This window comes from Seriola lalandi, unplaced genomic scaffold (assembly GCF_002814215.2).
Source record: "Seriola lalandi dorsalis isolate HSWRI2012SDOR001 ecotype SW California unplaced genomic scaffold, Sedor1 jcf7180002052274, whole genome shotgun sequence".
Taxonomy (NCBI): Eukaryota; Metazoa; Chordata; class Actinopteri; order Carangiformes; family Carangidae; genus Seriola; species Seriola lalandi.
The window spans coordinates 1369838-1393532 of NW_019522827.1; the positions used below are offsets into that span (position 1 = coordinate 1369838).

At 42.2% G+C, this 23695-nt stretch overlaps 2 protein-coding genes across 2 annotated transcripts in view; one reads left to right on the forward strand and one right to left on the reverse strand.

Moving 5' to 3' along the window:
- Positions 1 to 9002, forward strand: part of kcnq1.2 (potassium voltage-gated channel, KQT-like subfamily, member 1.2) — a 162506-nt gene extending 153504 nt beyond the window's left edge. Inside the window, exon 18 of the mRNA XM_023400251.2 lies at positions 6949 to 9002. Coding sequence (XP_023256019.1) covers positions 6949 to 7095 — 147 coding nt within the window. The 3' untranslated portion in view covers positions 7096 to 9002. The remainder of the gene's footprint in view (positions 1 to 6948) is intronic.
- Positions 9003 to 18958: 9956 nt separating this feature from the next.
- On the reverse strand, positions 18959 to 23316 carry cdkn1bb (cyclin dependent kinase inhibitor 1Bb). The gene is made up of 3 exons (XM_023400250.2): positions 22537 to 23316; positions 22114 to 22241; positions 18959 to 20515 (listed from the first exon to the last, which is right to left on the reverse strand). Exons 1-2 carry the CDS (start codon positions 22976 to 22978, stop codon positions 22126 to 22128), a joined length of 558 nt encoding a protein of 185 aa, XP_023256018.1. The 5' UTR covers positions 22979 to 23316; the 3' UTR covers positions 18959 to 20515; positions 22114 to 22125.
- Between the last annotated feature and the right edge of the window lie 379 nt (positions 23317 to 23695).

Genomic DNA, 23695 nt, shown 5'->3' on the forward strand with positions numbered 1-23695 from the left:
CACATACCCCTGATCTCCATTCTCCATTCATGCAGGCCTGTCACAGTGATGATAATGATGACCTCTGTGTAATGCTAGCTTGTTATTGGCCCACCAGCGAGGCCAGTGTGTACACCCTCTGTTGCTTTTTCTGCATTGTCCATTGTGTTAAGAGAGAAACGCTGGATCGTGTGTGTTCGTGTGTGTGTGTGTGTGTGTGTGTGTGTGTGTGTAGGTGAAACACAAAGACCAGGCAGGGCAGTCTGGGTGAGCAGCACAGGGGATCTATGGAAAGGCAGAGAAATTCACCTGGACTGACCCTTTGCTGTTGTGGGCTATTATACTGTAGGATTTACAAGAACAGAGATGGAAAATCACTAGAAATGACGACCTCTCTAGTCTCCATGTTTTACTGGATAAATGCACATAGTAACACATTTTGATTTATATTAATTTATCAATTTACATTTTGCTGCTTGCTGTTGCAAGTTGATAAAACACAACAGTGGCTTTAACCCGTATAAGAGAATCCAACATCTGAATGTCATTACTTAGAGCATTGATATTTTTGGTCACTTGGGGGCAGTGGAACAAGCTGTTAACACCCCCGAACACTGACCTATTATCACCTGAAAAAGTTAACATGATGAACGTGCACTTCATTTAGGGAAATGTTTTTGACAGCCTGATGAATCCAAGTTTGAAAATCACTCTTTTTAGCTCTAGTCTGGTCCCCATTTGGTGATGGGCAGGTGGTGTACAATGGGCTTATCAGAGCTTTTTTTTATTGTTGTTGCTGAAAGCAGATGCCTGGTGCAGCTGGAAGTGGGCTGATAAAAAATGGGTTAGAGTGAAGCAAAACAATAAAGGTGAAGACCTTAAAAATAAGAAAAACATGCTAAAATGCTCTGTAGTGCTAAGCGGGACTGCTGAGTTTCTCTGTTTCTCTGTGAGTTTGTCACTATGAGAGACCCTTCCCACATTACATATATTCTTTTGAGCCATTGTTTATGCAAAAAATATCAATACGCATTCCTGCCGATGGTTTTGTGCTCTTCCTCTGATTTACAGTTGGTGGTGGAAACACGGCAAGAAACGTAGCAATGTACCAAAAGTCAGGGAAGAAGCCTCTAAACAATGCAGGTTTGCAAATATAGTTTAAAAATGGCTTTGGAGATTTTTTTATTAGGGAGGAAATGGATACATTCTCACACAATGTGCTCTTGTATGACTTTACAAGAAAACTCCACAGGGGACCTTTAAGTTACTGGTGTATTTAGACTGAGCTGCTGTTTTCACTGTTGCTCAAAAGTACCTGAACTCAGGGGGTTTTTGCTTTGTATTGAATAAATATGGCAAGTTTTTTTTTTTTATCACTGCACTGTAGCAGTGTGAGTTTAGATAACTCCACATAAGACATAAAAATGATTGTTCTGTTCTGCTGACTGAAGATAATTTACCAGAAGGGAAATGGACTTCAGTGTGAAAGTGAAGGACACAACAGCATTTCAAAACCTCGCTTAGTAATTCAAAAAGCACCCAGTGGGATATTAAAGAATTTCCTTTCCAATTGGAATGAACATTATGTGAGTCATGCCAGTGCTGTATGAGTAGGCACAGTCATAACAAAGGTGCGAAAGAATGACGCTTTCAAACTGTCTGGTGTTGCACAGGTTGAAGCCGGAGGCCTCCTGAGGTCACGGCGCTGGGAAAACACATTACACATTCATTAGAGCATGGAGGGACGGTGACCTGTGCTGTTGTTTTCCTCTCTCGTCTTATCTCGCTTTCTGTCCCAGCTCTGTCTCCATTGTCTCCGTGCGATTGAGAGCGTTTTCAATGACAGGAATCTTGTTTTGTTGAATAGCGCGGCCTGGTCGGACACAGATGCCAAGACATTCCAGGAGCTGGTAGTCTTTCCTTCTGGCAGCCCTGCACCTCTGTCTCCTCCACTCTACTCTCCTTGTATTTTCTTTATTTTCACTCCTCTTTCCTCCTTCTCATTCCTTAGTCCTCCTCAAGGTGACAGAGCAAGAAGGGCAGAAAAATGTGTCTCTTTTTATGAGTCCCTGTGTTTTTTGTTTGCCTACGCGCTGTGCGTCCGTGTGTTGTATGTCTAAAGAAAGACTCTCTACTCAGTAATCCGCCGCACTATACAGCGTATATACCAGCCTTGTTTCCCCTGCTGAATAAGACACACCACTTCACAACACCTAATTACCATTCATTACATGTCAAGGCTACCACGCACTCCCTCGTTCTACCTCATCCGGTATCTCATATCCCTCTTGCATGTCACGTCTCCATGTGTCAGTAATCATGCGATGGTAGAATTTTTGGCGTGGATCAGAGAATGCAGCGATAGCAGCCCCAAGCTTTTCTCCAGGCTTTATAACTCCCCAACAGATGGCAGTGTGAATTGCTCTATCAGCACCGGCCGGCTGGAGAGGGCCGTGTGTGAGTGAGGGATCGCTGTTCTACATGACATTCATGGTAAAGCAGACATTATTTCTCTTTCTCTCTCTTCTCTTCTCCTCTCTTTCTCTTTCTCTTCTCCTCTCTTCTCTCCTCTTTCTCTTTCTCTTCTCCTCTCTTTCTCTTTCTCTTCTCCTCTCTTCTCTCCTCTTTCTCCTCGAACAGACAGGGAGAGAAGTTATTGACCTCTTGACCTCTTGAATTTTCCTCTTAAATCTCTTCGCAAGTAATTTTAAAGTTGGGAAAAATCGATATTTTCAAGCTGTATATCACTATATATTTTATTTATTCACAGTTTATTCTGTGTCTCTTGTAGGCCTATATAATACGAAATATTAAATCCTGAGGTACTTAGGCAATATATTGTCTTGTGTATCATTTTATACACGTTTGACAAAAATCCCTGACATATGCGACATCTCTGGACACTTTTGCTTCGTCGAAATAAAGTTGTGTGCATTTAAACAATGCTTGGCCACACAACATTTGTAGTAAGTCTCCGGTAGGGTTTATAAAGCAAATCTCTATCTATGACATAATGTACTGTATGTCTGACATATGCTGTTGTCTGTTCTCGTTTTAATGCTGGCTGCTTTTATTTCCCTTATGGTTGCTGCTGGCTCAGTGTCTTAGAAAAATGTGGCCTGCGGGGATGATAAAGTTCATGGTATCTGTGTTATTTCATCTTATCACGACTCGATTCCTCATAACCTAATGTATCCAAATTGGAAAAAGCCACGTTCTCCGTTTTATTCTGAGCAACAAAATTCTGCTACACCAGCTGATGAACATGAATGATTTTGTTTACTCTGCGGGACAAACCGTCAGTTGGGCTTGCGATGACGTTTAGCCGGTGGTGTCACTCAGTTGTTTACTCTCAACAGGTCTTTATTAGTTTTCCATCATTAAACCCCTCCCCTCCAGCTCTTTGGCCACAGTTAATGTCCTAACAAGGATGTGGTCCCTTGTTTACTCCTTGTTTGCTTGTTGTTTCCTCGGTGACAGACAGTGTAGCATAAACAAGAATATGTACATGATGTATGCGTGTTTGTTTGTCTGTTTGTATCCTTCTGTGTTTGTTGTGTTGTAGCAGATAACAGACAGACAGTCCCGGGGGAGGGCAGGAAGGTGGTTCAGGAAGGGTGTTCCTGTGTGAACAGGAGCTCTGTGTCCTCCCCACCGTTGTCCCCAAGCTTCATGTCTCCACCGGCCACTGCGCTGACTGGAAGTTCATGAAGTGCAGGTCAAAGATCAAACGTACTGTAGATAACTCTCTGTGAATGACATTTTTATTCAATATCGCTTTGTGTTCTCACTGCCTATCTCGCCCACTCCATATTTTAAAGATAATGATACACAATATTCATTGTTTTCACAATGTCAAATATGACTATGTTCAGCTTTTTTAACATTGTAAATTGAATGATTTGAATTGTTTGTTGGATAAAACAAGCAATTTGAGGATGTCATGTACAGCCTTGACGTGTTGTGAAGGACATTTTCACTATTTTTGGACAGTTTATAGATTAGGCTTAAATAATAAATCGATTAATATATTTATTAAACTCTTACAAATGAGATCATCGGTCTCAGTCCTGTGTCTAATGTATTCTGGAGACAGTGTATCCTCAGTGAATCCAAAACAATAGAAATAATCTTTAATTATTATATCATCTTTAATTGACCAACATCAAAAACTGAACTCACATTAAGTGACTGAACTTAATAGCAATGGACACTAGACATGTGTCTCTCTCTCTCTCTCTCTCTCTCTCTCTCTCTCTCTCTCTCTCTGTGAGTGGACTCAGTCAGAGGGATCTTATCTGGGTTCAGGGAAGCCCCCGCTGCTGAAGTGTCAGGCCTGTTTGTGACTGTCCCATGTGTTGTCTGTGGTCAGAGGGAGGGTTGGGGACAGCTGGAGCATCACCTGTCACTGGATCACATGCGTTTATATGACACAGCAGGGTGACACCCAACCCGAGCATTTACACACCACACAGAGTGGACAAATTAACAAAACGCCCTTCCTAATACAATGGCCTTACAGTAAATGACAATTTAGGGATCGTCATGTAATGCGCAGTAAAATTCATTCATTCACGTGAACCATATTCAATGAAATACAAAATAGCGCCGTTTGGTGCCAAGGTGTAAGAATCTGCAGCATCTGTTGTAAGCACTGCAAAATAATGTAATGTGGGAAAAGGGCACATCATGACAATATTGAGTACATGGGTGTATGTCAAACACAGGAGGAAAGTTTGTCAGCAAAGAGGAACAGTGGTCACAAGTAGACTCATACAACAGGATATTTGCATAACAGAATCACCACCGCCCATAAATTCACCTGATTCTTATTCACTGTCAAACAGAAAGGTGTTGCTTTTATTTTGTCCACCTAAAAAAAAATTAATAAAAAACACTAACTAAAAACTCGACATTCGCTCTCACCTGCTTTTGCTTTCCTCATTTGTAATCACGCCATCTTTTTCACCCACATCCACACTAGTGTTGGACTCTTGCGACACACAAGCTCAGCGCAATCACACAATTTCCCCTCTCTCACTGCTGCATCCCTCGCCCACATTCATGCCCAGATAGCACACACACACACACACACACGTAGGCGTAGTTGGTGGCAATAAACAAGTGTTGTGTGTGTTTGCAACACGCCTGTCTAATAATGCGTTCTCTTGTCTCTCGGTGAGTCTCCTGGGCCAACTCCTTTCACACACACACACACACAAACACACACACACACACACACACACACACACACACACACATGCACAGCAGGAGGAATTCCTGATCCATTTTAAGCCCCAACGAGAATGTTGATAAGTCTGTAGATTACTGCCCAACATGTTTATGATAGCCTATTATTCTCTAAGCTTCATCCGGGCCCAGCGCGTGCTTCGTCTACTTAGCACAACTATTTAGGTCATGGTACAATCTCAGAGGAAAGCGCTGTGGATGGTGAAACATCAGTGAACCTCAGAGGGAAAAAAAAGGTCAAAATGAAGTTGTTCTTGCTCCATTATACTGTATATTCAACATTTACAACTGATGGAAAGAAAAAGTCATTCTTCCGAGCAGCCAATATACATGCATATTACCTTACACATAACCTAAAGTTTATAGTATTTAACTGTAGAGTTACACAACTCTAAAACATAGATTATGTAGTAATGAGATCTAGAAGCTTGAACCACCCGAAAAAATTTGACAACAGAGTTGTTTGCTGGCAAAGAAAAAAATCAAAACTAATAAGTTCGTCCGGACTCGTAATGTTTGTCAGACATCTCGACAATGCTCAGTTTTGTATAAATTATGATCGTTGGCGTGCTGTGATATGATTTCATTCTTCTCTGTGACGCATTCTGATATTTCAGATTTATGCTTCCTATTATGGCTCATATTTCAACAACAATAATAGCTGCTAAATGTCCCGCTCCGCCATAAAAACGTCCGGGCCATCAGGCGCACACACTAAAAGACGGGGAGAGAGAGGGGCCATACCCTTAAGCCTATGAAAATGCCATTGATGTTAACTATCATACTGTGTCCTGCCAGAAATGCTGCAGTTGGGCCGGAGTTGTTCGCTATCAGTTAGTAGTAGAGACGGGAGTCTGCATCTGTCTGTTCTGCCTGGTGCGTGAGATGTTATGGCTCTTTGATGTGCTTTGCTGTTTAGGCTTTGATTTACGAAGCGCCATCTTTATCATTTTCCCTGGTTTCTTGAAGTCATTGGAGCCATCAGAGGATATTGGTTTGTGTGTGTGTGTGTGTGTGTGTGTGTGTGTGTGTGTGTGTGTTTGTGCGCTGACTAAGTATTTCTGGAGGGCTAACTAGATAAGTACAGAGGTAAAACCAAGGCCAAGGCTGTGAAGATGTAGAAAATCCCTTTGAAGTCACAAGGCTGTGTGTGTGTGCAGTGAGTCTCAGCACCTTCTTTTTTTGTGGTTGAGACAGTGCACTGTTCACGAGTGTGTCTGGGTGTGTACATATGCAGATGTCCTCATTGTATTTGAATGTCACCAGGCAGCGAGTTTACTTCCATCAGTCAGGTGGAGCCATTCATCTGTATTCACACTGTGGTTAGGCGGGCTGCACCCTGTCAGATATGTCTCTGTTGGGTAACACACCTGTGTTTACAGTTGGGGAAGTGTGTAAACAACAGCGGCCTGCATATGTGTGTGCGTGTGAGTGTGTGTCTGCCCACTCAGGGATCATATAGCTCAACAGCTTTTGTAATGAGTGGCTTCAGCAGGTAGACAGCGACTGGCAGACTAACATGTCATTATACCCTGCGCTGCTCTGTCATTGGGATGGAACTGTATTAAAGAGGCAGATGGATGTGAAACAAAAGCACGAACTCAATGACATTCTTTGTTATAGAACGCAGGTCTACGCTGTACTTATGTTCAGAGTGTTTATGCTGGAGGCACTCGGCTGACCTAACCTGTTTGTCTTTTGTCATTGTGTTAAATCCAGGTCCATCAGATGGACCAGAAAATAGATTCAGTCCTGCACATCCTGATGGAGCAGTTCCCGCCCAAGCCCGAGCTGACGTCCAAACCCTCCATCCGCAGGGTGACCATCCAGAAATGCATGGATGCCAGCATCGATGAGGGGCCCTGATGTTACAGAGACGGTCGCACCGGGTATGATGATGTCATCATCAAAGGACAACTAAAAGGGCAGGAGTATACATAGACAGCCTAGCCCCTACACGGGGGCCTGCAAAAATAATAAGGGGACTCAATCTTCTAAACCCCATTCCCTCTCTTCCTTTTACAATCCCAAATTTTCTCACAGACTTTTGACCCCTGAGAGGAGAACAACTTTTAATTGCCCACTTGGCGCTGCTCTGGGGTAAAAGAAGCGTGTGGGATTGAGGGTGTAGAAAGAAGGCTGACCGACCTCTTCCTTCTGATGATTGTCGGGCCTGTTTGCCTCTTTTTTTGTTGTCTACATGTAGCTTTCTCTTCTACACAAGCATTGTGGGCCCTCAGTCTTCCCCTGCAGCACACAGTCATTCAAGCAGCGACACGCTGCATGAATTTATTTCACTACATTAACCTCATAATCACACTACTCAGATGATGTTAATTTATGTGTGGCCTGTCACTGAGCTGCATTCCTCTACTCCAAATATTATTCCAAAGCTAACTAACCCAGTAATGAAGTCGTAATGCAATCAAAGCACTCAAGTTCCCCAAAGACACAGAGAAAAACTGAGAGTCCAGCCATGGCAGAGGCATTCCTCAAATCCTTCTGATTATCTTGGCACAATCCACACCCAGTACACAACAGGGCTATTTCCATAGCCACATATCCATCCAGCCTAACTGTACTTAGACTGCGGCGGGTGTTTGTTAGTAGTGATCAAATAACACGAGGAGGGAAAGGCAGATTATCTGTTGACTTTGCGCTGCGTTAGAGACCGGAAGGCTGGAGTAAAAGAAATGGGACTAAAGAAATGTGTCTGGGGTGGGTTGGGTGGCTAACGTGGTGCTGATTTACAGCTACGCTAGAGCTAATAAAAATAGCCAAACTGCCGAGAGAGGGCCCGGTGCTGTGTTACAGGAACACAGTCAGAAGTTATGGCACGGTTTCTGTTTGCTCTCACTGGGAGATTTCATATGTACATCGATCTCAAACTCCCTTCAGCAGCACCACTTCTCACACCGCCACCAGAACCCTGCTTAATATCCTCCACTAGCCTCGTCAGGGGGCTCACACTGCTGTGTGCAATTTGAAATAAATTTGCCCCATTAAAGCTCTGATTATTTTTTCTCTCCTGAGCTAATTAAGTGCTGAATTCCTGGTAAGGGGAGATTACTCACTGTGAGCGTCTAATGAAAAGAAACACTGGGAAATGTGCAGAATTTAAACAGTGAGCTTTGAGGAGCAGGCGCACTAATTCTGTGTGAAAGGTTGGGAAATATCAGGCTACCACCGAGAGCCCACGTTTGAAATAAGAAGACAATGCTCTCACTTTGTTCCCATGCTCATTGTATTTATCTGACAGGAGACTGAGGCGATGTAGGAAGTAGAAAATAGAAAATAACTCAACTATGTAGCTACTGTATGAAAGGCCTCCCATAATTATAGCATGCACATTCCTAAAAAGACGGATGCACACACAAAAGAGGGGTGAACAAGAGAAGTGGAAAGAGGAGAGGCTTTCTCTCTGCACTAACATATATTTTCATATTTTTGCAGTGGTTAAAAATTAGCTATTATTTATCTTCTATGAAATAAAGTGGTTGTATTTAAATTTTTCTGACAGACCTTGATACATATCTGTCTTCTCCTGTACAGTTTTATAAGAGATGTAAATAGCAACATTGCCTTATTGTACTGTATTTATTATCACGTGGAAAGATCAACCTGGAACATGTCCGCTTGTTGGAGTGATGAGAAACACAGAGACTGAGAGACTGCTCCTGTTGTACAGATGGATGGAAATGATTGTAAATGATATGCACGCACACCCTCTGCACTGTAGCTCTGCTGTAAATAATAAAAACTCCATTTCATTACGCTCTGGCCTGCTCTCTTGGCTCGGGAAGAATTTGATTACCAGCTCATCTATTCCATAATTTGCTTTCATTGGAGGGTGAAACCTGTCTTATAGTTTTTCTGAGCTGTTTGCTCAAATCGTGAGCTGAGCTGGGTCAAGGTAAGCCAATGGGCCGGAGTTTCCATCCAAATAAAATCTCCTCCGCTCCTCATTTCACTAAAATTCCTTTCACACTGCAATCACCACGAAGGGAGAGGAGAAAGAAGAAATAACACGTTCACCGCGCCTACTTTGAACTTCAATATTCCATAACCCATTGAGCGAGGCATGCAGAGGAAAAAGAGAATACGTCTCATATTACCACTCAATTATATTTGCCTTCAAAGGCCAAAAAATACTGGGGATGTCCCAAGATCAGCACGGTCCAGCGCTGAGAGAGAGAGAGAGAGGGCGAGAGAGATGGGGGGGGTTGTCCAGGGAGAGGGGTGGACAAGCAGGGGAGAAAGCAAGAGAGAGAGAGAGAAGGAAGACAGCAGGACCATTTGAGCAGGGGAAGAGAGCAAAGAGGAGCGCAAAGCCATTTTCAATTAGCCAGAGAGACTACATGGGCCGGAGGGCCGCAGTGCTCCGCTGCCTTTTGTCCTCCTCTGGTTTCTATCACTGCTGGAGGATTTTGGCAGGCAGAGAGAGAGAGAGAAAGAGAGAGAGAGAGAGAGAGAGGGAGAGCGCAAAGAAGAGAGAGAAAGAGAGACCCCATGGCTACCTCCGTCTGCAGAGGCCACTCTGTGTCGCCCCGTGCTCCTCTTTCATCTCAAGGCTAGACAGAGAGAAGAGAGAGAGACTCCCCACTTCAAAAGACAGTTTGATCTCAGAAGTACACGGGAGCACAACCTAAAAGAGGATCTGAGAAAGCAGTTAAAAGGAGAATATAAGGGACACACTGTCACAGAAACTGGACAGTGAGATCTGGCAATCCCAGAGTCTGTGCGGAGGAGGAACTCATGCTAGGTCATGAAACGCTAGACTCTCTGAGGTTTGCCGATCGTCCGTGTCCTCTTTGATCCTGCCACCTTAGCCACGCTCAGAATAGAACAGAACTTCATTATGCTGCTGAAAATAGGCTGGTGTGACATAGAAGCCACAAATCACACAAACTGTGGATGTATTGTGGAACTTGTACTTCTTACACATAAAATGATGAAAATAATCAGCTGGCAAATTGCTAAAATTACATTAAAAATGCCATGACCTTAGAGTCCTGGTTGTATTTTAACAAGATACAGAAGATTTCAAGCGGCATGTGCATTTCTGTGGAATCCTGTTGGTGCCAAATGTAAATCTTCACTCACGTTATAGTCCCCAGTTTGCTTCCCCAACCCCTGAGTCTGTTCACTCTCCCCACTAGTCATTTCAACTGTCTGCTCTTTTTGCACTGGGCAGGTTCAACCAGCTTGTGTAAACTTGTCGACCCGTAATTTTATAAGATCAGGCATTGGTTAGATTTATTGTTGTTTTGGTTTGTGCATACTGAGGCGTTGTAGTCATTTTATTTCATTAAAAAAGATAATTTAAGGTGGTCCGATCGATAATTTCATATCAACAAGGGATCAAACATCAGCGTGTAATATGAGAGCGGTTACTTGTAGTGATGAACCCACAGGAAATCATCATCTGACTCTGCAGATGATGATATCTGCACTTTTCTGTGTTGGGTCACTCTCACTGCTCTCATGAGTGTCGTTTTCAGAAGCATCAGGCAGCTGTGATGAAAACTCTGCAAATGCAAATGCTCTGATAAAACCACTGTACACTAACTGACCAGCAGCAGACAGCAGACAGACAGTCGCTGGTGAACATAGTGGAGCATTGAGCAGCTAAAGAGACAGATACTGTATTTCACTCAGGAGTTGGTGCAGAGCAGACAAAGCTACATGTAGAGTGAATGTCAGACCTGTTAGCTGCACAAACACGAAGCCAAATGAATGAAGGCTCTGTGTAATCAAGCCAGTGTGGTGACAATATGTCGATGTTCAGATTACAGTAACAATAATTCAAAGAATGCATATTTACAGACCTTATATGTCGATTCTTTTATTTGATTACATCATCTTTCAAATTACTCTGACAGTACATTTTTTTGCGGCTATGCAGCTGACCACCAACATTGTTAGATGTTGATATTTGGTTGGATGTAGGTTGTGACGTGAGATGAGTCAGGACAACGTTTCATGCAAACCTCAATTTGACATAAAATCTCATGCCATATAAAATACCAAAATTCTAGTCATGAGCAAAACCCAACATCGGCTAAATGTCAATTGAGTTTTGGCCTCAACCCGATCTACATTTCCAACCAAAATTTAACACGTGTCTGACGTTAGAGTCGTCAGAGTCCAACATCTTTCTGACATTACATTGACATCCAGTGCCTGCTGGGATATGTCGTGGGTGGATAATCTAAATGCTAGTTATTAGCTAACATTTGCTAAACTGTTATTGTTGATGAATAAAACTGCTAAAAGTTTGTAAGTTATTGTTCTGGAGGAGAGCTGACCCTGAATTGCATTTACCCTGGGGAAACCTGAGATGGATTAGATTTGTGATGTGGCCAAGAGATGCATATATGAAGAAAAGATCTCATCTGCATTTTATCTGGACCCTTGAATTGACGAGGATCCAGATAAATGTAGCCTCAGTGTGCCAAAAAAAAAAATGTTGCACGCAATAAATAAAAAACAGCAGCCGAACCGGCTCAGCAGGGAGGCCGCTGCTGGTGAGCGGGTGGTAGTTGTCACAGGCTGTGCGGCCGTGCCTGTCCACCGTGGGGGTGCTTTGGAGGCCACCTGTCTAGTGAGGCCCAGGCATGTAGAGGCCCAGCAGTGCTATATGAAAGCAGATATGAGTCAACAGGTGTGTGTGCATGTGCATGTGTGTGTATTTGTACTGAATCAACCAAGATTGTGACAAACAATGTCAGCAGCAGCTGATGCCAGGCACCCTGTCAGGAGCTGTCCCTAAATAGCTGAGGCCAGCAGTTGCCTTGAGGACAGTTGTTCTACCTCCTCGCCCTCCCCCCCACCTCTCTTTAACATAGAATATTTGACATTCCCATTTTTGGTCCTCCAGCATAAAATAGACTGTTCCACTTTTTTTCTGATTGGCTTAGTCTGAGTCAAGTTCATCATAAAACACCCAATAAACACACACCTGTGATCCCAAGTATTAATGTGCTAATAGGAAAAAAATCCCAGCTCATACAGGAAGAATAACATTCACTTTGTGTCATAGAATTATTATTGGCTAATGAAAAAACAAGTGTGAAAGCAGCTTCACCAAGGTTACCCTTGAGCAACAGCTATTCATGTTGTGCCCAATAGCACCTCTTAGATATCAAAGTCAATGTTAAGCCATTATATTGCTTAAGTATTGACTTGGTTTCCGTTGAGTCCTTGTGGGAAATGCAGCAGTGGTAAAGTTCCTTGTTTTAAATGGCCCCATCTTGGGCTGAATGTTACCTTGGGCTCTGTTTGCGGGGCCCTCTGAGTCCCCTATCCCCAACTTTTTTTGTGCAGCCTTTCACAACAGCAACAGATACAGTATGCCCTTTGACCCCTTCTCTGTTTGGTCCAAGCAGGACGACATCGCCCCATGGGATAATAAATCAACCAGAGGCCAGGAGGTTAGAGTGACCCCCTGTGACCTTTGGCCTTACGAGATTTCCATCAACCATATGTCTGTGGCTCACCATGCCCCACCCCACCCCATGACCAGAGGAACGCTCCGCAGCCAAGAGCAACAGCACAAACCGACCCCGTTCAGATCCAGAGAACGGTCTGAGCTGCTCAGTTTCACATCCTGGGTCCAGCCAGCCATAGAAACCCCACCCAGGGCTGGCTATGCTAAGTGTGAATGCTGCTAATGTGTTGTTACGGCTGCTGCAGATTTGCGCAGAGGTCCAGGCACACTTTGGGGGGGGGGGGGTGTTGAGGTATGGGAGAGGGGGCAAAGAAAGGCTGGATGGGGGGGGGGCTGCTTATATAGGTCAAACTATTGGGGACTTTTCCCCCAGACAGGGAGAGAATTCCAGGCTTGAAACTGGAAGGACTTCAGTGGTGTGCTGGGGTTTGGCCAGCCGAGGCAGAATGTTAGGCATGGTAGACAGCTGCACGGAGCTACTGTAAGACGGGGGGCGGGGGGGCTGTTATTGTAAAACAACGCAGAAGTGATATACTGTACAAGCTTTGAGTGTCTGCTGTTATGTTTAGGTCCTTTAAAATATTTTTAATTAGAAAAGGGAAGTGAAAATAGAACAAGGCCTAAGGATTACTTGAAAAATCGGTCATTTTGTTGTGTGCAATATGGTTTCACTATTACACACTTCTTATTACACACAAGACTAATTCTCAGAAGTCGTGTGTGAAGAATGAGGTTTCAGGGATGATGAGGAGATACAGTAAACAAAGATTTCAATGCACCCAACAACCGCTATCAAAATCAACCATCAACCTCTGTCTAGTCTGTTATTTACAGTGGTATCTTTAGACTGACGCAGGAGAGCAGTCAGTCCAGTGTGTGTAAAGCAAATGAAGAATCTTTGGATTTTATTCCTGCCTCCTCCTCTCAGCTGAATTCGCAGCAAAGCAGCTCAAAATCCCCTAAACAGAAACACCGTAATCTGCAGTGAGTGAAAATTGAAAACAGACTGAAAAATTGAATATTGGGTAGCCAATGGACCACATCTATGGTTGTCCAAAAGCAGGGGTAGGTTTCATATGGTGAAGAGTCTGCTTTTCTCATCAGGGCCCGTGTTGGAGAACATGTTCACTCATTCTTATGGCAGGAATCTTTTCAACACCAGAACTGAGGACCGTGCAGCGCAGAAGCCCCACGAGCCTCCTGATGAGGGCAGCAGAAGCAGGACCGAAAAAAAAAAAAAAAACAAGAACGTTAGAAAGAGGTCTGGGTATATTCATGTGAAATGTGGGCCACTTTATTGCTCTTGAAAAGTGGAAAGTTGATGCATTTCTGGTACCAATCCAAAACAACGCTGAAGACAATTTTCCATTCATTATAACCAACAGTGTTCCCTTGTCATTGGTTTATACATCAGAGCAGGCCCGCTCGGAGGATGGGATGTAATTTGATGTATACTGTGGTCGGTGTTGTAAGATGTGTTTTGACTGACTGGAATTATTGCCACATAAACTTTTGCAAATGTTACAGAAAGTTGCATCATATTGAAATGTTTTGCATCATGTCAAATTCACATCACATCCTAACATGCCCATACTGTCATCAACATCATCTGTGTGTAAAAGCTCTTCTGCTAGTTTACACATAGTTACTGTGTATTATACATAAGAGTAGATTACACAACAGAGAAAATGTGAATGTGGTCATATTACATCATTTAAAATGAATATGTGCACATATGCTCCATACTCCAACACACACACACACAATTTGACTTTCATTGAAGCATCGTCCCCACCACAGTGAATTACTACCACTACACACACACACACACACACACACACACACACAAATGATTTCTCCAGCCACATCCTCTACCCTTACTGCTCCTACAATTGTATGTGGGAATCTGACCCCAAAAGGTCAAATTATTCAGGTTATGTATTTATTAATTTATTGAAATGGTTATTTGAATAATCATTTAAACAGTCGACAGGACATCTGCAGCAATTGATTTAATTAACTATCTCATCTGTCATGCAAATGAGATGTGCTTTTCACGGTTTTATATCATTGTAAGTTGAAGACGTTTGAGTTTGGACTATTTTCTGAATTAATTGATAAAAAGGAAAAAAAAGAATCAACATCTGAATTTATAATTACAAAAAATTATTAATGCAGCTATGATTTATTGGTTTATTTTTTATTTATTTTAACCATTCATTTGAACAGGTAGAGCTTATTGAGATCAGTCAGTGGTTACACATTAAGAAAAACAGTTACAAGCAGCATTCAAAGGGCTTGAGTATAATATCTTAGTAAGCACAGTATTTAAAACCGGTTTTTCCAAGTTCTGTTTGAGCATGCAGCACAGATAAAATTAGAATATCCTGTCACCTAACATTAAGATGACTGCATTTAGATGTCATCAGAGAGCAGAGATAGATTTCTTTCAGGAGAGTTTAATAGATAAATAATATACAGTGGGTAAAGCTGATTATTTATTGAATGCATTTAATGAGAGAGGACATCACAGTGAGGTTGACAGTAAGAGAGTCTTCGCCAAGAAAAACAAAAAGTCTGTCTATCTGCTCTGCACAGATGTTTCAGCTGGAAGCTCTGTCTCTGTTTCTCAGCCAAATGCATCTAAACGCATCCTTGAGCATTCCTGATGGGATTACTGGGCCAGGTACAATCCACTGGTCAGAAGAGAGAGAGAGAGATAAAGAGAGAATGAGCAAGCAGCACAGCCTGCTTGTTTTCACGTCTCGCGCTGCGTGCTTGAGCAGATTTGCCTTGATAAAAGATAAAGGCTCTTTGATAGGCTGCAGGTGCGCTGCTTTAATGAGTGTTACCACCCCCCACCCCACACCCCTCTCTCTTCCCTGCAAAAACGCACCACAGAGGCACATCTGCACATCTGTCATTCGATGCTCTGCAGCATCTCCCTAACCTCTCCTCCCCCCTCCTCCCTGCCTGTCACTCATCCCCAGGCTCTCTCTCTCTCTCTCTCTCTCTCTCTCACAAACACACACATCTCTCACACTCTGCACATTACACTCCTCGCAACGTTTGAGGAACCAAAGCGACGTCAGTGCATTTGCTATTGAATGAAATAGTTTTCCTGTATTGATACAGCTTTCCTGGCTCTCTGAATACGATTGAGCTGTCCAAAAAAACATCCAAACCCCACCCACTCAGGGCATTCCATGCAGGCTAAAACTAACGCTCAGAGAAAATGGAAAAAAAAAAAAAAAAAAATTCAGTAATTCAGATGCAACTTGGCCTGTTCACAGCCTGTTCGAGAAACAGAAACAGAGGGAGAGAGATAGAGAAAGGGGGATGTGAGGTGTTTGTTTGTGGGCACTTCTTTCCCCTCATTCAGAGCCTAAGGTGCCAGGGGAATAGCTTGATGACGTGGGTTGTGGCCTGGGCAGGAAACATGGGGAGGAACTTGTGGCTTTATATTAAGTGCTGGGGCGGTTCGCAGGAAAAGATAACCTGTTTCTGTTGATATAGCAAGGAAGTGTGAATTCTTGGCACACGCGAGATGTCGCATAGAGGAACAGGCCGTCGATGCCTTTGCACATCTGATTGACTGGCTTACTGGAATTTCCTCGAGTTCGCTGTGGTTTTGTTTGGGTGGCTGCGATGGAGTGTTGGAGAGGTACAGGAATGCTTTCAGGGACATTCCTGCTGTGACAGAAAAAGGTGTTTCTTATGCAAGTGTTTCATTATAGTCCGGCCTTATCAATGACTTATCTCAGGTCATTTCTGTAGTGCTCACAAATAAACAGTTCAGATTAAGCAGACATGCTCCTGATTGTGAAACAGTCAAAAGAAAGTGATGGGCCACTTCAAGAGAAATAAGATGGAATGATTACACATATTCTGTCAAAGGGGTTATTTGAAAGTCAAATGCAAGAAATTAGATTCAAATGTGTTAAAGTTCCCATTTCTAGAATTTATCTAAATATATATAATTCATAAAGAAATTTGTCAGACTTTGACAAACGGCACAGTATTTTGCAGTCACTGTGTGTAATTATCAGTGCAGTGAGATTATACCCCCCACTGCCTGGAGAAATAAGAAAATGCCCATGTTGCACTTGAGTAATAACAGGTTTTTCACGCCGCTCACATTGCCGTACATGTGCTCGCTGTATAGTGTAGAAAATATAGTTTATTTAAAATGCTACACCTATGACAGTGGATTGGCCTTTGCAGTCACGCAGCATGCCATGCATAATACCTATTACACACACACACACACACACACACACACACACACACACACACACACACTAGCAGCATCAGCATTTATGGCTGGAATTATGACACTTTCCTAAAAATGCTGACATACATATTTAGTGTAGTCTATACATTGTGAATAATATCCTGTGCATCCTTTGTGCAACCTACATGTTCTCACTTACACCAACCACAATATGTCTCAACTTAGTTTTTATTTTCTCAAAAATTCTTGAAGCATTCTAATTGTAAAAACGAGCAGTGTAATTTTCATAATTACATGGGAGAAAAAAATTACATTTAAAAAGAATTTCACAAGTAAGTCATGTTTTATGATTGTAAGAAATAATTTGCATTGAGTACTGAAAGCTTATTCAAAGTAGATCACACTGTTGTGCATAAAGTTTTGCAGACTGGCTGAAACACACACTTCTTCCTCTTCTGCCTCCATCCGATTAATCAGTCAACCACACAGACACCCAGTCAGCCATTCAGCCAGTTAGTCAGCCAGCGAGCCAACTAGTCAAGCAGTCAGTCAGTCAGACACCCAAGTCAGTCAGTCAGTCAGTCAATCTGTCTGCTGTTTGGGCAGGGTGGAGGCTCGTAGACGGGCCCTTTGTCTGAGCAGAGAAGTCCCAGACACAACAGTGGCCAGCCCCGGCCCCTCACAATGGCCCTCCACACAAAGGCCCACACACTGGGACAATGGGCCGGGCTCAGAGTGGGGGTGGACGACTGAGCTGAGGTTACCCACCTGCACACTTCAGAACCGGACCCCCCCCCCCCCCCCCCCCACACACACACACACACAGCCCCCACCCATCCAGCTTTAAAGAGCTGCTGCAGGTGTCTTCCTGTGTCAGTGGCACGAGGAGGAAGCAGGGAGATGCTGTGTAAGTGAAAGCATTAATTTGAGTTTTTTTAGCAGAGGATGTGCCATGACAGAGAGACTGAGACTCATGCAGTAAAGTTACCTCAGGTCAAAGAGCAGCTAGACACAGATTAGAGCTCTGCTGCTGGCGCACATCATTCACATCACAAGAACTTTTTATCTAAAAATAAAAATTAAAACAATATGACAAGTTCATTAAAACAAAAATAGTTTTGTTTTAAAGCAGTAAAGTGACTACTCGATTGTGCTAGTGTGGTACCTTTTTTTTTTTATCAGTATTATGATTTTAACTAACAGGATCTTATCAATAAATAGAAAAATAAAACCAATAATTATATAAATGTATATCAATTATAATATTATAAATATATTTTTTAAAATCCTGAATTCCTAGTTATAGATTTAAATAAGAGATACAAAAATACACTTTCTATTTTGAATGCTATTTCACCATTGAGCATAGATCAATTACAAAAAAATGCTTGTTTGCTTTTTTGCCCCATTAAATTACTAAAAATAAATGTAAAAACCCTGTAAGTCACAGGAAAAAATTTAAGAATAAAACCGAACTTAAAACACACCACAAAAGACACACACATGCAAACACACTCACACACATACTCATATTCACACACAGACACAACTGAGGCCAGTAAAATAGTAAAAAAAATAACTGGAGTTGCAGTATTTTACCTTTCAGTTGAGGATCGTATTCTGAGCTCAAAGCACTTACATTTTTTCCATGAAAGCCATTCCCATGATAAGTTACTGAATGTTACTGGCTGCAACAAGTGGTCTGCTTTCCCCATCCTCCTTTTCATTGGAGGAGCAAAGTGTCAATCATCAGCCCGCTCAAAACGCTGGTGGATTCATATTGGGAGTGTCACTACATTGTACCAGGATGCAGAAAAACCATCTCTGCAAATCCAACACTGTGTTTAAATACGTTAATAGTGACAGAAAATGTTGCTGCTTTTTCTGCTGTTATTTTTTTCGGGTTAGCTTGGTTGTTGTTATAGATAAAATCAGAAAAATAAGAGTGAGTGTGTGTGTGTGTGTGTGTGTCTGTGTGTGTGTGTGTGTGTGTGTGTGATGCAAAATTCACACCAAGTGTAAAAAGCAACTACCAGTCAGACATATTTAATTTTCTCTTTTAATTGATTGCAACACATTTTATAACCACACATTACAAAATGCACATCAAATATTTTATCAGGCTCAGTTTGCAACCTTATTGATAAGGAGAAAAAAAAAAAAAAACTACCAAAAATATGCTTTTACAAAATAAGACAATTATAATAAAGTAAATGCCACTTTGGATAACCGTAATCAAAAACCCATTTTTTTATTCTACATAAAAAAGCTTGACATAAATAAGTTAGTATAATTTCTCAGTGTTTTTACAAAATTATGTACATAGGTTCATTGCAAAGATTTACACAAATACACAGGCATGGTGACTGCATTTCTGAGAAGAGCTGTTCTCTCCCTCCACCCAGGTGTACACTGGTCTCTTTGAATATAACCCACACTTTAGGCAAATAAAGGGAAGCTTTTAGATGCTCACATTTGCATCGTCAGCAGGCTAACAACATTGGTGGAAAAAAAAAAAAAAAAAAAAAAAAAAAAAAAAAAAAAAAAAAAAAAAAAAAAAATCTCCTCTCTGAAGAGCAGTAAGGCTGATGAAACAATAGGAATACAGTCAAAGGAAATGATGACTTTACAACACAACTTGTGCAGCTTGTACGGTCTTTGTCCTTCAATATCTTGAGTACCTCACAACTCCAAGGGAAATCAAACACACCATTACAATGTGGCTGAGGTGTGCAGGAGTACTTGAGAAAAAAAAAAAAACCCCATATCACATTCCAGATTTCAACTGATGCTAAAAAAGCACCTACCACAAAAATAAATAGGACTTTCTGCAAATCGCTCTGATAGAAATATATATTTTTTTTCCCTGTGTCAATTTCCTGGGGAAATGGATCTTCTAGAGGAACCTGCACTTGGTGACACTGAAATGACCAGAGGAAGGAAAAACAAAAAAAAAACAAAAAAAAACAAAACAGATGAGCTACATTTGTACCGTTCTTCACTGCTGAGTTAGGAAGATGACGGAGTGAAGATACACTGTTAAGAAACTGTAAGAAGCTATGATTTTTTTGTTGTTTTACATGTAGCAATTAGGGACTGTGTCAAAGTCACACTGCCTTTCAAAAAAAAATAAAAAAACAAAAATAAAAAAAACAAAAACAGCATTTTGGAAACATGTATCAAACTACACTGCAATTCTTCAAGTCAAATCAAAATTCACACCTTTTTACATAAAGGATTTGTGTTCAAATCATAATGTTATCTTATGTGCTACATATGGAGAGAAATATAATATAATATATATATTTATTTACACACAGGTAGTAAAAAAAGGAGCAAAAAAGGAAATCAAACCTAATTGCACACTGCTACATTGACTGCTTTTAGAGGCAGTAACTTTTAATTGAGTGCCACAACTTTAGTGTTTCTATTCAGTGCTTCAACAGCGTCCTCCCCCGTCTTCAGGAGAGCTGATATGTTTCTGATGCTGTGTAGTTCCTCTTCCAAAAAAAGAAAAAAAAATGAAAAAAAAAAAAAAAAAAAAAATTCGGCCAACACTGAGCTTTCCCCACATAAAAAAGGAGGGACGTACATCTTCGGCTCTGTGGGACAAATAAGATAAAAAGAAAAGAATAAACACAGGAGGTTAAGACACATTTTCGACACTGAGCATCCTGAAGCATGCAGAAAACTTTTTGCAAAAAGGATTAAGAGGGGCAGAACATCTGTGCACAGTTTCACTTCACAAAAATATTGCTCTGTGTCCTTTGGTAGTTTTGACAAAAGAGCAAAGAGGATCAACTTGAGAGCATCGAGACTTTATCCAACAATACAGAGACACACAAACACATCGCAAATTGTCTAGTGAGTTGTTTTTCCTCCAGTGATAGTTATTGTATATAACAGCACTTTATGCAGCAAGTGTTTATTTGTTCATTGAAATGACCAAATCATACAGATAATAGCAGAAGATGAGATTTTATGTCAGCACTTGTACTGTCTCCTATTTTATAGTAATAATAATTCATCTAATTTTTAAGGTGGTTCCCATGTGGTAAACAACAACAGCTACATGGCATGTAAAAAAGTTATATTTTTCAGAGAACCATAAGCTCCTCCTGTTTCTTCTTCATCAAAACATCATCTTTTGAGTTTACTAGACATATTTACCATCCCTAAAAAGACTCAGCTGTTCTCCACAAATTAAATATATATATTAAAAGGGCATGATGTGGTGTTTATTCTCCCCAGCAGCCTTGACAGTTGCCATGCTGCCACGACAATGCAGATTTCATGCCTGCACCCCCTCCGCCGTGGCAAACAACAAGCACACTTGATTTCAGACCTGCACGGCTCTTCTGCACACTACACCGGCAGAGACAGATGTGTGTGTGCGTGTGTGTTGTAACATTAGTGTGCAGAGTGTGTGCAGCAGCAGCAGCACTCTCTCACTCTCACTCTCACTCACACACACACACGCACAGAGAGAGAGAGAAAGAGAGAGAGAGAGAGAGAGAGAGAGAGAGAGAGAGAGAGAGAGAAAGAGAGAGAGAGAGAGACCAGCCCCTTCCCGTCCCTGCTCTGCTCCGTGCTGAGGGCAGTGGCTGCTGACGTGTTACTACTACACTGTTGTTCAGCACTTGTTGTTTACAGTTTAGTCGGAAACTCGGGCTTCGCCGTGGCGGGCAGCGGTTGTAGTAAAAGGTGTAAATGTGCAGCCACGTCCCACCCCCCTCCCCACCCCCCCGTCTTTACTCTAAACTCCTGTTTCATCGATCACAGTACATCGAAACCAGCCTGAGTGCAACTGAGAGCTTTGGTGAAGTGAACCAGCTGCGGCAATCGCTTTTACTCCCGCTACTACTATTTGTACTAGTGCTCAATGAATGGGACCAACACCTTTCAAGTGCACACACGCACATTACTAAGTATCTTGGTTGTTAAAGATGCACACTTGTTTAAATTGAAATTATGATTTTATCTAGAGTACACTTGGGTTGGAGTAAGGATACCACCTCATAGTATAACAATCAATAAGTCAAATTTACTGCAACACAACAGCTGGGAGAATGAGATTCAGTCTGTATTTTCAAAGCTGACGCTGGTAAACAATCAGCTGTAGTTACATCATGCAGAAGCCCATCTTTTTTTTTTTTTATTATTTTTTAAAGTTATGTCAATTAAAAAAAAAGTTCCTTACCGTTTGTGGTCCTCACGTTTGTCTCTTGGGGCTGGTCTTTCTGGGTGTGTGTTCTGCAGAGTGGCTCAGACTTGGACAACTAACCTCATCTGAGCTGGTGTGTGACCTCTTATTTTGGGCCGAGGGGTCTGCAAAAGTAAAGTTTACCGTCAGTAAAAAACTACCGAGAGAAACAGATGGAAAAAAAATTATATCCCATTTAACTGTCATGTAGCATGTCTGCCCTAAGAGGCAAATTCTTAATTATGTTTTTTTATTTTTTATTTTTTTTAAACAGCGTATTAAAATGTATTTTCGGTGCACTGTAGCCTGGTGAGTGAAATACCACCAGTGTGATGGATGTGTACACCCCAGCCTGGCTACCTGTTATTACACACAAATGCATTTGGGTGAAAACGGAGATAATTCTGCTTCATCTAGTACCGTGACGTGCAGGTCTTTTCCTCAGCCCGGTGCACTGCTCCGTGCACTCCATCTGCGCCTCAGACCTGTCGGTGTCATCGCTCGGAGCTACCACAACACAGTTATGATTCCCATTTAGATCCACATTGTTATTCCCAGCGGAGCAGACGCCCTTCTCCCTCCGGTGCGGCCGGTGGTAGAAATCCGGGACGTCTCTGCGATCCACTAATTCCCACTGGAGCCTGTCGTTGGCCAGCGGCGTGTGATTGGCGAAGTCGAAGCCCCACTTGGCGGAGGCAGTCTCTTCCATCTCCCGCAAATGTCCCTTTAAATCCTTCTTTAACTCTTCGTGATCCACGAAGCCGAAGAGGCTCCTGCAAGCTGACGGTTTCGGGTGATCCGACACACGGGGGTCCGTCCGCTCCAGCGTCGGGCTCCCGTTTGAAAGTCGAACATCTGACATTTTCCCCCCCGAAGAAAAGACACAATTTCTCAAACAGCCGGGAGCGTCCAGTTTTCACAAGAAAAACACACCGCTCAAAAACAACAGGTTATCTCCTCGTCGCTGAGCAAGATCCAAAACAAGCGTGAAATGACTTATGCCATGCATACGTCGAGCTGGAGACGGTAACGGCTGCGGTGTCGTGAAGCCGGCAGTGGTCTCCGCGGATCATCAAAACAAAGTGCACAGGAACTGAAGCCTCTCTGTCAATTTCGTCCCGTAGTGAGAGAAACTGCAGACAAACCTTCTCAGTACCCAATATGGCGATTGAGAGATGTACTTGGGATTGAGAGGGGAGCTTGACTTTAGGGGGGGTGGGGGGGATGATTGACACACAGAGCTATTTAAATGTGGAGAAGGCCGCTCATTGGTCAAAGCGACTAAGCCCGCCCACTTTTTTAAGGTGGACCAGCCAGTTGCAACAGGCTGCAACATCCAGGCACGACTTCATAAAACACAAAATCCAGGTTTTTCTTCAAATCAAGACTGCTTTGGCAACAACAACATTACAAATGAAAATTGCTACTTTTAGCATGTCTCCATAACGTTTCAATTCGCTTTTGTTTAATTATTGTCTGAGTAAGCATATTTCAAAAACAAATACATTTTATTATTTTTCTTACAATAAGGAAATATGTTGGCATTGGTTAACTCATCATTTGTTGCCATTTCAGTTAC